Source organism: Siniperca chuatsi, linkage group LG19, assembly GCF_020085105.1.
Source record: "Siniperca chuatsi isolate FFG_IHB_CAS linkage group LG19, ASM2008510v1, whole genome shotgun sequence".
NCBI lineage: Eukaryota > Metazoa > Chordata > Actinopteri > Centrarchiformes > Sinipercidae > Siniperca > Siniperca chuatsi.
Window position 1 is genome coordinate 15,378,127 of NC_058060.1, and position 18,888 is coordinate 15,397,014.

At 41.9% G+C, this 18,888-nt stretch overlaps 1 protein-coding gene across 4 annotated transcripts in view; it reads left to right on the top strand.

The window, feature by feature from the left end:
- Positions 1–609: 609 nt before the first annotated feature.
- Positions 610–18,888, top strand: part of flt1 (fms related receptor tyrosine kinase 1) — a 37,545-nt gene continuing 19,266 nt past the window's right edge. The window contains exons 1-11 of one of the 4 annotated variants that reach the window (XM_044175671.1): positions 618–891; positions 3,779–3,875; positions 4,876–5,081; positions 7,683–7,807; positions 11,436–11,601; positions 11,750–11,886; positions 13,253–13,424; positions 13,626–13,743; positions 14,068–14,237; positions 14,355–14,502; positions 16,671–18,268. In XM_044175671.1, coding sequence (XP_044031606.1) covers positions 834–891; positions 3,779–3,875; positions 4,876–5,081; positions 7,683–7,807; positions 11,436–11,601; positions 11,750–11,886; positions 13,253–13,424; positions 13,626–13,743; positions 14,068–14,237; positions 14,355–14,502; positions 16,671–16,692 — 1,419 coding nt within the window. In that variant the 5' untranslated portion in view covers positions 618–833 and the 3' untranslated portion in view covers positions 16,693–18,268. Of the gene's footprint in view, positions 892–3,778; positions 3,876–4,875; positions 5,082–7,682; positions 7,808–11,435; positions 11,602–11,749; positions 11,887–13,252; positions 13,425–13,625; positions 13,744–14,067; positions 14,238–14,354; positions 14,503–16,670; positions 18,269–18,888 lie in introns of those variants that run through there. The other 3 variants (XM_044175668.1, XM_044175669.1, XM_044175670.1) reach the window with 3 other exon arrangements.

Sequence of the window (18,888 nt, forward strand, 5' to 3'; positions counted from 1 at the left end):
GAAAAGAGTACAGTATGAGACACCTGTACAGCAGACAGCTTGAGCAAGAAGTCACCTATAAACTGAGGTTATGTCTGTAAATGATGAGATAAGTATTCTTCTAGTTATGCAATGTGTGACATTCTTTTTCAAGGAGCACACTTGTTTATTTTCTTTGTGAAGAAAGATTGCCAGTTTGAAATGTCAGAAACGCATCTGTTAAGTTGTTGATCAGGACACCACCCGTTTTCTCCGGTGCCTACGTGCTGATCATCCCGTGTACCAGTCCAGAGTACATACAAGATTAAACACGGTGCTGCTGTGCGCGCATCCTCTCCGATATACAGGGGTGCGGAATTCTAGCCTGTACTGAACATAACTTTCAGATTATTGGTTAGGAAAGGGTCATTTCACGGAAAAAATAATGTTTAAAAGTATGTCAAAAGAAAGAGCTATTTTGGACCTTATAATATACTTGTATTAACACCTCACTGGTTGATTTCTTGACCACCGGGAAAACTAAAAGGGGAGTGCTGTTACGCGCCTTGGGTGTGTCAATGGACGTCACGGAAATCCGCTATCCGGTGGCTGTACTGTGGGAACTGTATAAATCCGCGCCAGTATCCAAAACGATGGGAAAAAGTTGCACTGGAGTTCAAGCGTGGTGTCCTGTTGCGTGATCTCCCGCAGCTATCCTCAGGAAGCAACCATCTCTATTCACCGAGCAGCCCCTGAGCGCCACAGACAAGTGCGCTGCGCTGTGTTACATCTGGAGGGGGAGAAACAACAGCAGGAATAAAACGTCTTTCATATTTTATATTTGAAGCCCACTTATTGCATCGGAGTCACCAGAGATGATGAATTTTATCCTCATCTGCCTGCTATGTGGATTGTACGGTGTTCTTGCAAAAGGTGAGCAACAGATTCATTTTTATTGACGTAATACAGCTGAAGGGCGCACAGGGCACCTGCTGTAACCATTTGATCTGGCGTTCACATATTTAATAACTTATTTAGCTATTTACTATACATGGCAACATTTTATTGCATTAGTTTAGTTAAAACTGAAAAGAAAACCGTGCAAGTCATAACCTGTAGAAAATTGCATTTTACGCACGACTTTTCATATTTTGTCCCTTTGGAAGAAAACAGAAGATGCACAGATGTGGCTCTTCATTGTGGCGTGACTGTTCATTTATAGGTCAGTTAAGTCGTCGGTGCGGTCGTGTGTCTGAGGCTTTTCAGCTTGTAAACCTCTGCACCGAGTGCAGTGAGGGAGATAAGCCTATCCTGCGGGACACTTGTTTGGATAATGCGGACCTCTGTGGCCCGGCTCCTTGTGCAGTTGGCCCCGGTTGAATGGACACACACAGGGCGTTGTTTCCTGAGACTGATGAGTTTGCCAAATGAAAGGTCTGATATAAATGAACGAGGGGTCATGACCAACTGAAGGAAAATATCCACTGAGCAGGAACCGGGGGTTAAGCTGTGCTTATTGCCAAAACAGTCGGCAGGTTGCTTTTATGGCCGCCACAGATCTCTGCGATGTTATTGGTCGCTTGGAAGTCATTTGTGTCGCAAAGGGGACAAAAAAAATTTATTTTGTTTTTTTTCCCTGCAAAATGAAATAATGCGCAATTAACATCAAGTTAAGAACTTCATATGCACAGCCTGACATTTTTGTAGTCTCTGTAAATACAGATCTATGTCAGTTAAAACAGTCTATCCCTTAATCAGCTCTCAATTAGGCAAACTATTTAATATGCATTGCTTTTTTATTGTATATGTATCGCATTTTGTATTAGGCCTAGTGCAAGGCCTAGTGGTGTAATTAGGTAAGATTTTAGGGAACAATTTTGAATTTAGATATAATTGTTCTATATATTTTTTCCGGTCAATGAAACAATCTATTAATCAACAAAACAATTTAAACACAATACAAAAATAAGTACAATACATATTATCTTGATAAGTGGATGCTGAGAATGCCAGGAGAGAGTCGTAATGCATACTTCATCATACATTCATATACATTTCACATACTAATACATTCATTCATCTTCATTTGTATGCATCCCAATGTCATCGTTGCTATTGTTTAAATATTATAATTAACCTTATTAGGTTTAATAAAGATGATAACATGTTCAATAGAAAATCCACACCTAAATATGACATAATACATAAATATTGTCAATTTAATTATTATTACTGTAAGTTTTGGCTTCAGTTGTTGCCTGATCACATCAAACTGCAGAACATTGAGGGTGTGTAGATGGATTCTCTAGAAATGATTTCCATCTTTTTATGCTCAAGATTACATGCAGTGTTATAACTTTCAATACAAAAAGGTCTTGAAGTGCACATTTATTCAGTGTTGAATATCTCTTTGGTATGAATAACAGACATTGCTTTCCATTATCTTGCCAAGTGTTTCTTTCAAAATTCCTAATAAGTCCCTGGACAGGATTTTTTCTTGGTAATTATGAATGAATGTGTGGAAACCTGCCACAGAAAGATATTTCCTCATCATGGGCATTTTACTTTTCTGTGGTTGAAAATGAGACATTTAGAACCAAAAAGCTGAACTTTCTATTTTACTTAGGTGAAGTAGGAGGAAAAGTGTACTGAATTGTGTGGAAATGGTGCTTTTAGACACATCGCAGCTTGTTGAAAAGGCCCCAGAAGGCCTGGAGGAGATTCCTAACTTCCCCTCCGTCTTCCCTTACCCTGCCATGTGTGTTTGTGTGTATTTCATGCCTACTCACACACTGTTAAATCCAAGGAAATAGTATAGGAAGTGCTAGCAGTGTGAGTAATGCTAGATCTGCTCAATGGGGCATCCACTGGGAACAATGATGCTGACAATGAATGGTAATAATGGACTTTAGTGATAAACTTAGTCACTGCCGTACAAGTGATTTAACAACTCGCAGAGCAGTGAGACAGTTGTGTTCTGGAGAGTGTTTTGAACTGTGTGTTGTACACTCTGTAAGGAGCAGTCAGAGTGAAGGACGGACTTCCCTGAATGATGTTTCCGCTGTTGTTGGGAGGAAGGAAGGGCGGACAGACAGCCGTCTTCATCTCTCATTAATAAACCTCAGCGATGGAGTGGAGAAATGCCTTTATTTGATAAACAAGAGGGACACTGCTTACGCATTTCCACAGAAGTTGTCAAGTGGCCTGAGCAAGGAGATGTGAGGAGGGTCACAGATACTGTGGCCTGGATGGTGGACGTGCTGTGAAGCTGGGATTCACCAAGACCGGGTTCTGCAAACAGAGGGTCAAGAGTACGGTTTAGTCCGGTTTTTAGTGGACAGAGCTTACAGGAACTGTCCAAAATATTTATTTGCCGTAAAATGTTTTGTCTTCCAGGATTTCCTCTGAAAATGGTCTCATGTAGATCTGGGTCCTTACAAAGGGATTTGGACCATCCCAGTCATAACTCCCAGTCATTTGATTAGAACTGAATATAACTGCAAAGTTGCATCCACTATTTTTCCACATTAGTTTATCAATAAATAAGAAATTCTCCTTTAATGGAGTCCCAAGACTCAAGCCCCCATTTCAGAGAGTAAACATCCTGTCCAGATGTCCCTAAAGGATAGTGTATGATGAAGTCTTACAAGCTGACCTTGACCTCTGACCACATGTCGATAAATAAAGCCTTATCACCTTATAATTACTATTAGACAACCCATTCTACAGTTTTGTAATGCACTTAATCAGTGATGGAGTTTTGGGATGTTGCTGCCAGTAGACGTCCTCTGCATCCTCATCCTCTCGCCTCCCTCTGCAGATAAAGATCAAAAGGGGAAGTACAGCGTCCCTATTCTGGATGTGAAAACCCGGCAGCTGGTCCTGAACGCCAACCAGACACTACAGCTCAGCTGCAGGTGAGTTTTAGGGAGATAGAGACAGGCCAGAAAACGTTAATTTGGGCAGTGGGGTTAGAAATGGGGTGGGATAAGGAAGTGGCAATCACCATGATTGATACCTGTAAATTAAAGCAAACACACCCCCAAACATTCACATCTTTAAGCCTTAATCTCTTAATATTGGAACAAAAAAATGACCATTAGATTATACCTAAATAATAATTGAAACACCAAGTCATCATAGAAGCAATTTACTGACTTTCATATCAATAAAAAAGAAATTTCAACTTTTCTTTATTGGCAAGAGATTTGCAACATTAAATAATACAGTAACAAAAATAAAAAAAAATAAAAATTTAAAATTTAAAAATAAATTAATTTTTTCCATCATTCATGCAGTCTTCTTGATGGATTAATTTGTAGCTACATTCAGATTATGTACATTATATACATTCCTGTTGTGAGTCTTGTATAATGTAGATTTTCCCCATTTTTCTGCCAGTTGTGCTTCTTGTAGTCTCAAGTTTTCAGTTAAAAAGATTTCTTCAACAGTTATTAGACAGTGGTCCTGTGTCAGGGGAGTTATTTGTCCCCATTTCCCCATAATAGCTTCTTAACTTGCTATTAATAATCATTTAACCAAAAATCTGTTGCTTCCTATTACACTTTCTTCAGAGAAATTAGAGTTTCATCAGGGCAGTCTAAGTTTGCATGCAGAATTTGTGTTTTATTTTTTGCTCTGAAGAGTTTTACTCTCATTTTCCAGGTTCAACAAAAACATAAAAAAATCAAAAGAAGAAGCCAAAATATGAGGAATTTGAGTTTCAAAAAAGCCCTTTATAGCATCTTCATTAGGCCACTTAGTGAAATAAAAAAATCTCAAACACTGAAGAGACTTTTTTCTTCCACACCCCAAAAGAGATGCAGTTCTTATTATGCAAGCTGAATATGAATGCACATACGAAGATTGCCAAGTGTTTTCTGAGCAAACGTTCAACCCCTTGTACCTGTTGACCAGGGGTCGCTGGGAGCTGACATGGGCGTTCCCATCAGGTTTGGCCAAAGATCAGGTGCAAGTAGGGGAGTCTCGCTGTGGGAGGACAAACCAGCAATACTGCAGCCATGTGACAGTCAGCCGCAGCCAGGCCCAGCACACTGGCCTGTTCCGCTGCAGATACCGGCACCGAACCCGAAAACAGACCTCCATCTATGTATATGTCACAGGTAAGACACTGCTGCCTGAGGTCCAAGAGTACAACTTACACTTCTTTTCTTTTCTGTCTTTCTTTCTAGCTGTACTCTCTCTCGCACTCATCGAGAAGCCCTTCACTCCTTCACCCCCTCATACTTATTGTTTATATCCCCAGGTTAAACAGGATGCAGTGGGTGCTAAATACATACCAATGCCAGAGAGCCAATTATATCTAAACACTGTTTGTCCCAACAACACATCCTTCTAGATGACTCTGGCACAGTTTCACCCCCCTCCTCCCTTGCCTCTCTTTTCTCAGCCCGGGCCTACCTCCCTGTTGTCTATATATAAATCCTTTTTACTTTCGTTTACGTGCTACCTCGAGGCCAGGAATAGCCCAGCTGCTGAAAGGCTCAGGCCTGGGCAGAGTTTCCCAGGGCATCAGCCTTATCTGCTCTGCTCAGCCTTGCTTGAAGCATCCTGTGCTTGGGGGAGGAGGGGAAGGGCTTGAAGGGGGTGTGCTGGGAGGGGATGTCGCTGTGTCTCCTACAAGGTGGAGGCGGAAAGGTGTGTGGAAATGTGTGTGTATGTGTGTGTGAGGAGCTGAGAAGGATAAGATGAAGGCCAGTGGCTCAATGGTATCAAGGGGCAGAGGAGGCACGGTGTCTACCCAGCCGGCTCCTCCCTGTCCTGGAGAGTGACGATATTTGGGCTGGGCTGCACCGGGCATGGAGCTAAGCTGGAGGCCAGGGTCACAGGGCATGCTACTGTTTGGCCAACAGGACCCTCGGGGGCCATCAATCGCTCAGGTCACCATGTCCATTAAGCGTCAGACTTGGCCTGCGTCTCTGCTCAAACGTTGCCTCCCTCCCAGAGTCCTCTATTAGGAATCAAAGCAAGAGAAGGAAGCCCTCAGTCCGCTAGTCCTTGGGGTACTTTTGTTCGAATGTTCAGAGATTTGCTTTCCTTGAATAACACCCTACGGTAACAAACAATACAGTGAGCAACACCCACACTTTTCAATAGCACCGAACTATTACAGTAGTCGAGCTGGGAGGAGAAAGCACAGAGAGGCCGTTTGATTGCTTCTAAACAATCTGTTTGTTTATTGTTGACTGCAGGTAGTCATTTGCTGAATGGGTATTCAATGAATGGGCGTGGAGGACTGTATGTTTAGGAGTGTGTGTCTGTTTGTTTTTGTTTGTTGTTGAGATTGATACTTGGAAGTGTGTGTGTTTGTTTGTGTGTTTGTGCATAGAGGCAGGTGATTGTTTTCTTTTTTTTTCTTTTTGTGCATGAAATTAAAGGGTCAGTTCACAGAAAATAATTAAAAAAACATATTTTCTCACAAGGGGGTAATTTCCACTATGGATGGGAGGACAGATACCCCTCACCTTTTAAAATCGTATTTTTGTCCCTGACATTTTCATTGTTTCAGGTTGATTTTCTTACTAAAATCTCTCTGAACAACGTCATCTTACTGTCCGGCCACTGTGATGCAGATGAAAGAAGATCTGAGTTGATAAAAATGTTGATATACCTCTGATCAACCTTGTTCTCCTGTGGGGTTATATCAGAGGGAGCAGGTCCTCTTCCACAGAGGTCACCGTGTTACACCGCCATGTTTCTACAGTAGCCCAGAACGGACAAACCAAACACTGGCTCTAGATAGGGCCTTTCGCATTTTTCACGAGTTTTGTGGCCACTGTAGTTTCTCCTACACGCTTGGAAGGGGAGGATGATCTGAGCGATATTCAAATGGCTGCAATCTGCAATTTCACGGCTAGATGCCACTAAATCCTACACACTGGTCCTTTAAGCCACATTTCTAAAAGTTTGGACAGAATCTAATTAACATTCATAATATTGATAAAACTTAATTTTATTAAAAAATGGTGGTGTAATCTCAACAACAGATTACTGATTAATTTAGCTTTAGGTTGAGTTTTGCTTCCGCGTTTCACATTAACTTACTTCCAGCAGCTGCAACAAGCAGGAACAAAAACGTGCGTTGAGTCACTCTTCTCCCGGGCCTGTCTAGCTTGTAGTGCCGGTTAGCATAATAGCTAGGCTAGCAATAGCATTTAGCAGAAGCCTGGGGCGGTATAGCCAATCAGAGGCAGAGTAGGGGTTGATCTTCCCTCAAGGCATTCTGGGTAGGCAGATAGGGAGTCAGTTTATTCTCTCTATGTAGCCTGAATAGAATACCGGCAAACAGTACTCAGGGCTCAAAAAATGAACTGCCAACTTTGTTCTTTGGATTAAAAAGAAAAAAGATAAAAAGAAAAAAATCAGTCAAAGATAAGATATTAAAGCACAGTGCTCTTCGTAATGAAGATGAATCGAAAAAATAATCAGCCAATTTTTTGATAATAATATAATCATTAGCCGCAGCCTTAAAGTGTAGTGTATTACAAATATCTCAACTGGTACATGGCTCAGTCCCACCAGAGGCAAGTGAGAAAATGTTTTTCTTGCATTGCAGTGAACTGACCCTTTAAACTGTACACATGGTTGTATGCTTTCATTTATGTGATATTGGGTGTGTAAGAAAGAAAGAGTCTTTGTGTGTTTATTTTACATGCTTATTGTCTGTACCATATGTGTCCCTGACCGCAGTGTTTGGGTTTCAGACAGCCAGCAGCCATTTGTGGAACATCCAGGTATGAGCCCAGACGTGGTGTACATGAAGGAGAAGCAGCCGCTGGTCATCCCCTGCCGGGTCACCCACCCTAATGCCACCACCACACTGGTCAAGGTCAGTGCAGGAAATATGAACGAGTGACAATTTGGATGTCTTTTGATTCATGTATTGGTGCAGATATCTCCTCTGCATCATGAGCACTTTGTCCTTTGTCCTTCTCTGCTCAGTCACACCACTTGCATTCTCTGGACATCATCACTTGTCCCAGTTTTTTCCATCAGCACTCACATATGTACACAATGCACCGTCCCGTTGTTTCTCCCTCTCCAGATCATTCGCCACATTGTTCTTATCTTGGCAGCCATTACGCAGTGGCGTGTGTGTCCGTTTGTTTGTGTCCGTCTGCGGATATGTGTGAAAGTGTGTGCGGATATGTTTGTGAATGTTGGTGCTTAAGTGCTGAGTGAGGGGGCAAGCAGACAATGTTACTAAGTGCAAAGAGGAGCATTTAGAGTGCCTGCTGTCTGTATGTGTGTCTGTTTTTGTATGAGAGCTTGTTGCTCTGTTGATGTTATTTGCCTGTGAATGAAACAAAACCACGTCTGTCTGCTTAAATCTGCAAGAACACCTTCCAGCCAAAGATGCCCCTTTCTTAACTGACTTTTTCCGATCGATCGGCGCCCACATCATCCTGTTGGCACTGTTTCCATCTCTGGAGACAGCACAATAGGGTCTGGAGTGTCCCTTTGGCCCCTGGCCAGCAACACTTCCCACATCTCACCCTCCACCTCTTGTAGTAGGAATCCTGGCTGCCAGCTTCCCCCAACTGATGCTTTAAACAGCTGGTTTGCGTGGTGGAGGAAGCAGAGGTAACTACTGTTGGCCCAAACAGATCAAAGTACAGTCCATTCTCTTTAATGCTGATCATTAATATGACGGCTTGTGCGTCACTGTAGGAAGCTTATTGTAGTGTAACTACAATAGAGTAGTTGTAAAACATACAGAAGGTGCTGGACTAGACTGTTTCTGTATGTATATCAGATGCATAAAACATAAAGAAAGAATAAAAGTGTATTAAAGGGACATGCCAACAATTTCGTATTGCACTTCCATAAAGTTATTGGACTTTAGGGGGCAGATTAAAACAGAATGGTCAAAAGATTTCCTGAATTTTTAGTCCGTAGTATGGTTCAAAGTTCATAAATCCTGGGTCCTACACTTCCCATCATACAACTCAAAAGCATCTTTGTTAGACCCTCTGTGCCTGGTAAATGTCAATGTATTTCAAACACCTCAGCCCCAGTTTGTATCACCTGTTTTCTTTTAAAAATGTGTAGTCTCCAAGCCAATATTACTCAATCAATGTCACTTAAGCAATTTTTCCAGACTTAACAAAGCTCCTCCAGAGTCACAGAAGACATTATATAACTGTTTTCAGTGGCTAAATAGCACTTGACTGACTAGTAAATTGACTTTGATGTCTAAAACCATTACAGTGTCCTTTTAAATAAAGACTAAAAGTTTGCAGCCATGGTAGTGGCCCTGTGAGGTTGCACTTGATGTTTAGCAAGTGTAATGTTCGCTATGTTCACCCTTTTAGTTTACTGTGCGAGCATGCAACACTTGCTAATTAGCACGAAACACAAAGTACAGCTGATGCTGATGGAAATGTCATTAGTTTTACAGGTATTTAATTGTAAACCAAAGTACAGTTTTAGATGACGCTAGATGTAAAAGCTGAGAATCACCAAACTTATTACAATTCATTCTGAGGGGAACATTAATGTCTGAACTTTATTTCATGTCAATCCATTGAATAGTCATTGAGATATTTCAGTTTGGACCACAGTGGTGGACGGACTGCAACAAGAGGAAATGTCTAGAAACTTAAAATTCTGGGGATTTGGGATCCAGGAAGTACTAAAACATAATTAGGACAAACCAGACACTGCATGACCAATCCTACTAGTTCTCCAAACTATGAATCTGATCCTAAAACAGACATCGCTGAAAATCAACACACACATGCACGTGCTTTTGTTCTGCTTCCATCTCCCCACAAATGCCTGGAACCACTAAGGTAATTAATCTAAAAATAGCTCTCCTCCTCTTCCTTCATCTCCCACTCCCCCCTCTAACCCTGCACTGGCCGGTTTGAACCAGGAATCCATTCACTGTCACAGCCTCTGGAGTGTTTTTTTCCTGGAAGGATTTTGCACTTTGCCTGGATCTCTAATACGACCCTTGTCATCGGGAACAATACCCAGGAGGCTCTGATCTCGCGCTCTAGCCATGAAAATGACCAGGAGGTCCTTGATGATGGGGTCGACCTGGGGCTCCAGTCAAAATGTCTGTATCCTGTAGTAACAGGACGCAAGGAGATGGACTGGAATCACGTTTCTCATATCCTGACTCCTCTGACTCCCCCCCCCTTCTCCACCGCCACCTTCACATACTCACCATGTAGGTTTGGAGGATGGGGGTAAGAGGGGCAGAGAGGGCACAAGGGTGAGCTCAGTGGCGTCTGAGAGGGTCACCTTACTCTGGGAGGGGGGATATCAGCCGGTTCACACTGGGGTGCAGGAGTGAGGGGGAGAGTCTGAGTGTGGTGGTGACGGTGGGGGGGGGGGTCCACCTGTTCCCTTGAGAGTGGGTGGGAGGCTTCCACTGTGACATACAAACTCTAGTAAACATTTCCTTGAGGCTGCCTCCAAGAAAACAACAAGGTTGCACAGTTACACAAGTGTCCACGTCAAGGTGGCCAAGAATTATAAAACCAACACTGAGAGCACAGGCAACTTTTACTCTAAAACTGGCATCTTCTAGACGTTTTTGTATGGCCAAAAATTACACAGATTCCAAAAGGGACCTGTGACTATCTTACACCCCCAGGTGGATCGGTCCATTCAAAAGCAAAAACACAAACTCAAACCCAAATGAAAGAAATTAAGTGAACACAGTTTTGTTCAGGTCCAAGAGATCTTAGTTGTAAAATAAATAAATAAAATTAATTAGCTGCTCCAGTTTCAGGGTCCTGGTATTGTGCATGCTACCTCACTGGGACAATTGAATAGAACAGAACCATTGTTTGCGTGCTTTTCCTACTATGACAAGTCAAAATGTCTACTGTGAAAAAGAAAAGATTAATCACAGGAGAAGTGAACTGGGCAAACTCAATACAGATTCAATAAGAGACTTGAGATTTGAGCATGAGTTAGACTTACGAGAGTCCCAACAAATAATGTAAAAACTCAAAATACAGTTTTTGGAAGAAAATCTTCAAATACTGTGTCATTTTAAATTCTCATTATTCAGAGTCCTGAAAGACTTACAGGCGACTTGCATTTTTTATGAAGACTCCTTCCTTGACTTGGACTTGAGACTTGCTGTTCTAAGCTTGGACGTGGACTTGTTTCAAATAATTTAGACTTGAGGTTCAAACGTCCACTTAGTTGCTGTTCTGGAGCTTTTCGATCATATCACATGATCTTCATCAGCAGATGCAAGTAAAATTAATGAATTACTTGAGATTTAACTTATACTTACAATTTGTTATGGTTTAAATATCAAAATGAGTCATTGTGATGGTTCTCTGTAACTGTGATTCTGTTGTTCCCTAATCTCTGCACTTGTACGTGAGATTTCAGTCGTGCTCGAAGGGGGGAAAAGTGCATCATTGCAGCTGTTCTCATGGTTTTGGTACAGTGCAACATTTGATGTCTTCTCCTCCCTCTTCCCACAGTTCCCCAACCACAGTCTGAGTCCAGACCAGAGGAACATTCTTTGGAACAGCAAGCAAGGCTTCACCATCCGAACTCCCACCTTCTATTACATTGGCCTCTTCTACTGCCACACTATAGCTGACGGCGTCACACACAAGTCACGTATATATTTTGTACACAGACCAGGTCAGCAGTACATAAATTCCTTTTAAATACAAAGCAAATCACACATAAACATATATGTGTCTCAGTGATTTTATATGCAAAACCCCCCAGTCCACTCTGACTTATATATATATCTAGTTTCCTATATTTTTTTTCTTTTTTATCACAGTGAGTAACATCATGGAGGTGTATCTGAACAGCAGTGGTCCTGTGCAGGCCCTGAAGGGAGAGAGACTGGTCTTAAACTGCACTGCCACCGGGGAGTTGAACACCAGAGTCAACATCACCTGGGACTACCCTGGAAAGGTCAGACCTACATTAAAGTCTGTGGAGACTTTGTATGAACCAGAGAGGCACAGGTTTAGCTGACAAATGACCTTTGACAGAGACTCATCAGGTGTGTGTAATTCCGTTGCCCTCAGAGAACTGTATATCTCAGTAGAGAGAGAGGTTCCTGCTCAAATAGACGGACTAGTTATTGTATTGATTTTTAAAAGCTGATATAAAAGCACTTTTTTAAAAGTTTATTTGGGTGAAATTAAAAGGCTGCTCCCTTAAAATGTACTCAATGAAAGTTACTGTTTTACAACTTCAAAAGGCTGAGAGTAGTTTCAAGTAAAACAATTGGAAATAATCCACAAAAAGTGCACAACTTAAAAAAAGCCAACAACATTTTTATGTTGCAATGTATGTGATCGCAACTGCAGAGTATTTTCTAATAAGGCCTATGTCGTTGTGGGTTTATTAGTTGTGACTAATGACTTTATCATTACTTAATAAATCGTTTATTAAAGCTTTACAGATTAGTGACAAGTTATTTCTAAAGTCAACATTTTGGTTTTCAGGCTGTAAAAAATCTTTCCAGCACAAACTTGCTGGACTGGGTGACTTATCACAGTTTGTCTACTTGCTTCTTGAGCGTCTTGTCCATTATTAACTATTTAACATTTACATCTCGGGACTTAATGGATCATTGCAATGAAACAACCCTTTATTATTGATTTACCCACTCTCTAACAGACCATCAAGTAAGTCACTAGTAAAGGCCTGTGGGTTTCTCACTGTCTAAGAATAATATCAAGTGTGGAGTTGTAAATTTAAAAGTTGTCAATAAATGGAATGTGTTTTTTATTTATATTATTTTAATTTTATATTATAATGTTTTATTTATTCATCTATTTGTTTGTCTTGCTTTTTTTCTGTATTTTTGACTTTTTCTGATAGTTTGACAGTAGAGACATACACGAAATGATGTGGGGATAGAGTGAGGGGATGACATGCGACAAAGGAGCCCAAGAGGAATCAAAAAGATTAATAATAAGACATTTAATTACAAGTTTTAAACCCTTATTAGAAAATGGTCCCTACATTCCCAAAGTAAAAAATAAGAAATACTTCAAATAGCACAAGTCATGTAATTATATGTAATATGCTGCATTCTCCCAGAAACAGTATAGAAATATGCCAGCCTTAAAAGACATGCTGCTGCAAGGTGAAAACCTTGTTTACTCCAGTTATTTTAACTTAAATTCAGTCAAGAGATTGCATGCTGCCCTTTGGGTTAAGTAAAGTACCAGCTCTTGGGTTCACAGCTTTTCAAAATAAATGTAAAGGACACACAGGTGAGCCTTCAGTGTTAATTCTGTGGCTCTTCCTCCCTCTCCACCTTCAGAATAACAACACCGGCTCCACTTCCAAGAGGCTCCTGAAACACAGAACGCACATGTTGTTCTACAATATTCTGACCATCCCGAAGCTCCAGCGTTCAGACCGAGGCCTCTACACATGCCGCGTCACCAGTGGTGAAAAAAACAAACAACAGAAAGTGACTGTTACTGTCTATGGTGAGTGCAGACCGCAGAGCTATGGACAGATTACTCACTCACAGATCACTCATTTTTAAGTTTCATTCTGATGATGTTTCATAATTTTTGCAGACCGAATCACTGTGGTGACTAGTGGATAAATGTCACAAGAATGATCAAACTTTTCCATTCGCTTTGTTAATCCTACACAAATATGTGCTTGTGTTTCCTCAATTTTAGACCGTCCATTTATTCGCCTGAAGCCCAGACACGGATCTGTGATGGAGGTACAGGCGGGACAGAAATCTTACCGAATCTCTCCCAAACTACGAGCGTTCCCCGCCCCTGAAGTCATCTGGTAAGAGATCCCTGAAACCACGCCTAACGGCCATGTTTGAATCCCTCTGAAGTTTTGTCTTTAGTTTTTGACTCCTTTTTTTGACTCCCTTTCTTAGTGTCTAGATAAAACCTGTCTTTAAATCTATTTTAATCTCTGACAAACTTTCTCCTTTCCTTGGAAAGGCCCTGGAATGATGTTTGCTTTAGCAATCAAGCATTTCTCATTATATTTTGTCATCAAAATGATTCTGTAATTTTATTCCAAACAATTTTCCTTCTTAAAACTTTGGTTTATTTGGACTCTCCTTTCCAAAACTTGGCTCAGAGGTCTCTTTTCTGACAGGTTGAAGGATGGCATGGTGGCAGCAGAGCAATGCTCCAGATACCACATGGATGGTAATTCCCTGGTGATCCGGGATGTAGCAGAGGAGGATGCTGGGAAGTACACTGTCCTGGTACGGATCCAGGAACATGGACTCTACCAGAATGTCACGCTCACACTTGTGGTCAATGGTGAGAAACCTGGGTTTAAATTCTTCACCCACCACACCAACCAGTCTTTGACTCCGCTCAGTGATTAAACTTTGCTCTTGTATTCATGTGTTTTTCTGTGGGCTTCTTGTCTGACAGTGAGTCCTCAGATAGGGGAGAAAGCAGTGTCGTTGCAGGACCCGGGCTCAGTCCCACGGGGGAGCAGACAAACCCTTCACTGCACATCCCACGGGGTCCCTCCTCCACACATCCAGTGGCTCTGGCATCGCTGCCCGTCCAAAGGCCTGTAAGTAGCCCAGAAGACTAGATGCAGTGCAGTGTGCACATAAATATTTTGGCCCCAAAACGAGCAGTAAACCATTTGAAATTGCCGTGCATCTTGGATAGCACCAACTGGAATAAGTAAAATCTTTAAACCTTCCTTTACAAAATAGCACTATTTTAGGGGCTGTAGTCAGTCATGTTTTTATAAAATGATAAATAAAAATGTGTTTCCCAAAATGCACATAATGTGACAGAAACTCAAACCAGGCAAAATGTAGATAATATAAACATGAGCATACTCAGCAATACTGAGCTCTCTGTGTTATTTATTATCGATTTGATACATCAAAATTTTTTATCAATTCAATACACTGTAACAAATTAAACTGCAGTATGGAAAAACTGTTTTTTGAGGTTATTAGTTGATATTGTTTCAAACTTTGTATATTTTGGCTACAAAGGCTAAAAATAATATTTATGCTCTAATGGTACATGATGATAAAAGGTAAATGATGTCTTGTTTGTTTTATGTTATTTGGTGGTGTGTGTGTGTGTGTGTGTGTGTGTGTGTGGTGGTGGTGGGGGGGGGTATGATTTTGAAAAACGAGACATGTTTTGTCTATTTCAGCATGTGTTCAGACAGCATTTCCTTCTTGTAACCAGAACAGATGCCTTTTGGGGCCTTTCATGTGCGGGAATGTGTCAAAATGTGTGTGTGTTTGTATTCGCCCACATATATGTTTGTCTCATCATGTTTGCTTGCTTGTGCAACTCTTTCCCCATATGTTTGTTCTCTTACTGTCCATGCATCCTTTTCCATATGTTTGTTTAAGTGCATACAAATGCGTAGCCTGTGTGTGTGTGTGTGTGTGTGTGTGTGTGTGTGTGTGTGTGAGAGAGAGTGTGTGAGTGTGAGTGTGTGTGTGTGTGCCTGGTACATTCACAGACACAGTACAAAGTGTATCTCAGACTTGAAAGGATAGAGAAAAAAAACATACTTCAATAGAAGCCAGTTCCGTGCTCTCAGTCACGATCTGTTGGTTTCCAAATCAAACGCTATGATTTAATGAATTTCCTGTCCAGGACGCAGGGTGAGAGGCCTGTTTATTATTGTGATTGCACACTGCATCCTGTGATGCTTTTTCTTATATCTGACACACACACTATATATAAAGTTCTCATGAGAAATGGCCCAACCCAGCGATGCTGAGGGACAGTCATTTAGTCAACTCACACACACGAGTACTCAAGCAGGCACTTGGCAGAAACATTGATTGAGTTGTTCTTGGAGGTCAGACACTTATTGTGTTGCTTATGACCAAGTCAGAAAGGTTAAGTATTACCTGAGAGCACCACAGCAGCCGCCTATGCTCTATTCCCCCTCTGAGACACACTGACATCATCAGTGTACTTGACCCTTAACCCTGGCACTCTCACATGGCGCCATGCCGAGGTGCCTCCAGTGTGGTTTCATCCGTCTGTCTCTGCCAAATATAATCTACATAATGTACATGAACATCCTTTAGACCAGCTGGTGATGCTCGAGTATCTGATATTCATTGTTAGACTGAATCTATGTAGAGTGATGAAAACTCTTTATCCTGCAGATATGTCAACCTTTACCTAGAAAATCTGTTGCATATTCAGACAATATACAATTTTATAAATTTTGTTGTACCTCGATATTGTATAGTGTAGACGTACAGTATGTATGAAAGCAGACATGTGAAGAGTCGCATGCAATCTGCACATGGAAGAAAATGTGCCAAAACCCAATTATTCAATTTGGTGAATCAGTGCTTGATAATTAGATTTAAACTGATTCTGAGTGGATTGTAGGTCAAATTTCACATTTACTGCAAGTCAATTTTATATTTGAAATGTATGTTAGTCTGTAAGTAATTACACAAACAATTTGGCATAAGAGAAAACAAACACACAACAAAACAGTACAGTAGAAAATAATACAACATAGCATAAAGATTTCTGCATACCGAAAAGGTGTACACTGAATCGGCATAAAGAAAGTAAAGTATAATTGCACAGTAATGTTTTAACAGATTACATTTGGCCTCTTCACTGACTGACTTATGGTCCTTTGTAAAGCTCTGTTCTGGTTCTGGTGTCTGTATTGAGTGTGTCTTTAGACCAGTTTTTGGCTGGATCCTCACTAGGCCCTTGTTTTTGCAGCCCGGCTGCACCACAAGCCTGACGCCGCGCTGGAGGAGGCCCAGGGACAGTGGACCAGGCTGGGCCAGGCTGATGGGGGGCCTCGCGCCTGGGTCCTGGGCCCACTCCTGGGTCTGGCCCTGGGAACCGCAACGCTCTTATCTGGCCTGGGCAGGAGGCGCACTGGGCTTCCTGTGCAAAAATCAGAGCGCTTTTCCTCTCGTTGTTTGGCTTCCTCTCTGACGCGAGACGCTTCCCAGCAGCGTGATTGTCCCTTCGTCTTCAAACGTGGCACAGTCCGCTTCCTCAAGAGCTTGATCTATTCTTGAGAGCACCCCCACACCCCTTCCCCCAACTCTGCTGCCCCCCACACATACCTCTCCAACCCCTTCCCTCACCAGCTCTGCCCTCCACCCCAACCCAGCATCCTCCACCTCTACAGAAGAACAACTCCCCATCGCCTCCCGCCCTGGAGCCCACCCCCTCCACCACCAACTCTACACACTCATCAGTGCTTCTCCACAGTAGCCAGAACCCTCAGTGACATTACCAGTGATCCCATGTGATGATCCTGTGCTTGCTAAACTGGTGTGGAAAGTGAGGAAAGTGACTTGGAACACTGCTGAGCAGTGAAGACCAGGAGACACAGGAAGCAAGGAGGAAAATAAGCCACATCACTAAGGATATAAGGGCACCTGCTTTACTGATTATTTATTTATTTCCATCATTTTCCCAATTTAAGTCCTTCCCTCGCACCCAGCCATCCTGTAGTTTTATGCTTTTTACATTTCACAGACATTTTGAGCCAGAAGAAGTGCAATTCCATCCATCCACCAGCCACATTTCTGGAGCTGCTTTGCTTGTTTTTTGTGTCCTAGAGTGGTACTATAATGGGTGCATGAACCGTGCCTGTCCCAAGCCCTAATCTGATTCTGACATCCGCAAAAGCTGTGAGTTTCTGTTCCGATTTTTAGCCACTGGTAGAAGGTCAAATGTGCTCACCTTGGACGGGCGAAACAGGAGAGAGGACAAGCTTTGTGTTGTTCACTATGGGATGCCTACAGTTCTCTATTAAAAGACTGATGGTCAGCAGACGCCTACCATGTAGGAAGTCTCCACAGACCAGAGACTATGACTGCCCTCTGTCATATTATGTCATCCTGTGTCGTCCAGTGTCCTCCCATGTCAAAATGTCTTCTTTGTCAAATGATGTCAGCATAACAGCCCTGTTGTCTTTGTATTGAAAGTTAATTCAAATCTAAATATATGTGTGATACTACAAGCCATTTTAAGATAATGAGTGCCATAAGTGTTTTAGTAAAGTCCATATCTGTGTGTGTAAAGCAAGTGTGAGAATGTGCATACTTGTGCAGGAACGTCAGTGTGTGCGTGTGTGTGTGTGTGTGTCCCATTCTACGGGTGTCTCCCAATGTGATTTTCATTCCTTGTATACAGATGTTCTATGAGTAATATATGAATCTAATATTTAATAATTTTATACAACTAACTTACATATGACGAATGACAATATTTGCCAACTTTGTATGAATCTGTTAAGATGTATTGAAGTGTTATATCAGTTGTTTGTGTTTTTGCATTAAACTTTGCTTATATTTGTGTATTGGTTTATATGGCTTTGTGGTTATTTTTGGGGTTGAGACAGGATCGGACAGAGACAACGGTAAAAGTGTATTTTAGGCAGTGAAACAAGACAGGAAGAAAGAGCAGGAGATGACACCCACTGATACACAACAGAACAGTTCATTCATATTTCCAGGCGGCTGCTGGTCACCCTGTTGGCAGGCACACACTGTGTGAATGTAGCTGTGACTGTGTATGCATGTGTGTTCATTTTCTGTTTCTAACCATGTTCATATTGCCACATCCATCTAACTAATCATATTTGTGTGTGTGAGTGCAACTTTGAATGAGAAAGCTTTCCCTGGAAAGCGTGGGAGTGTTAGCTGGGGTAATCGGTGCCAGTGTGATGAGTGTGCAAGTGCATGTGTGCATTTGGTGTGTGTATGTGTGTGTGCACAGGGTGGGTCATTTGTGCAGTCGTGCGCTAGATGCCAAGAGGAAGAGCAATCAGGGAGCAGAGAGGAACCAACCTCAGGGAGGAGCTCAGGACAGACAGAAAAGGATGACGGCAAGGATACAGACAGAGACAGGGAGTACAGGGAGGCAGTTTCACATCCATAAACAGGCAGAGGATCAACGAACAGAGTGGAAATGACAG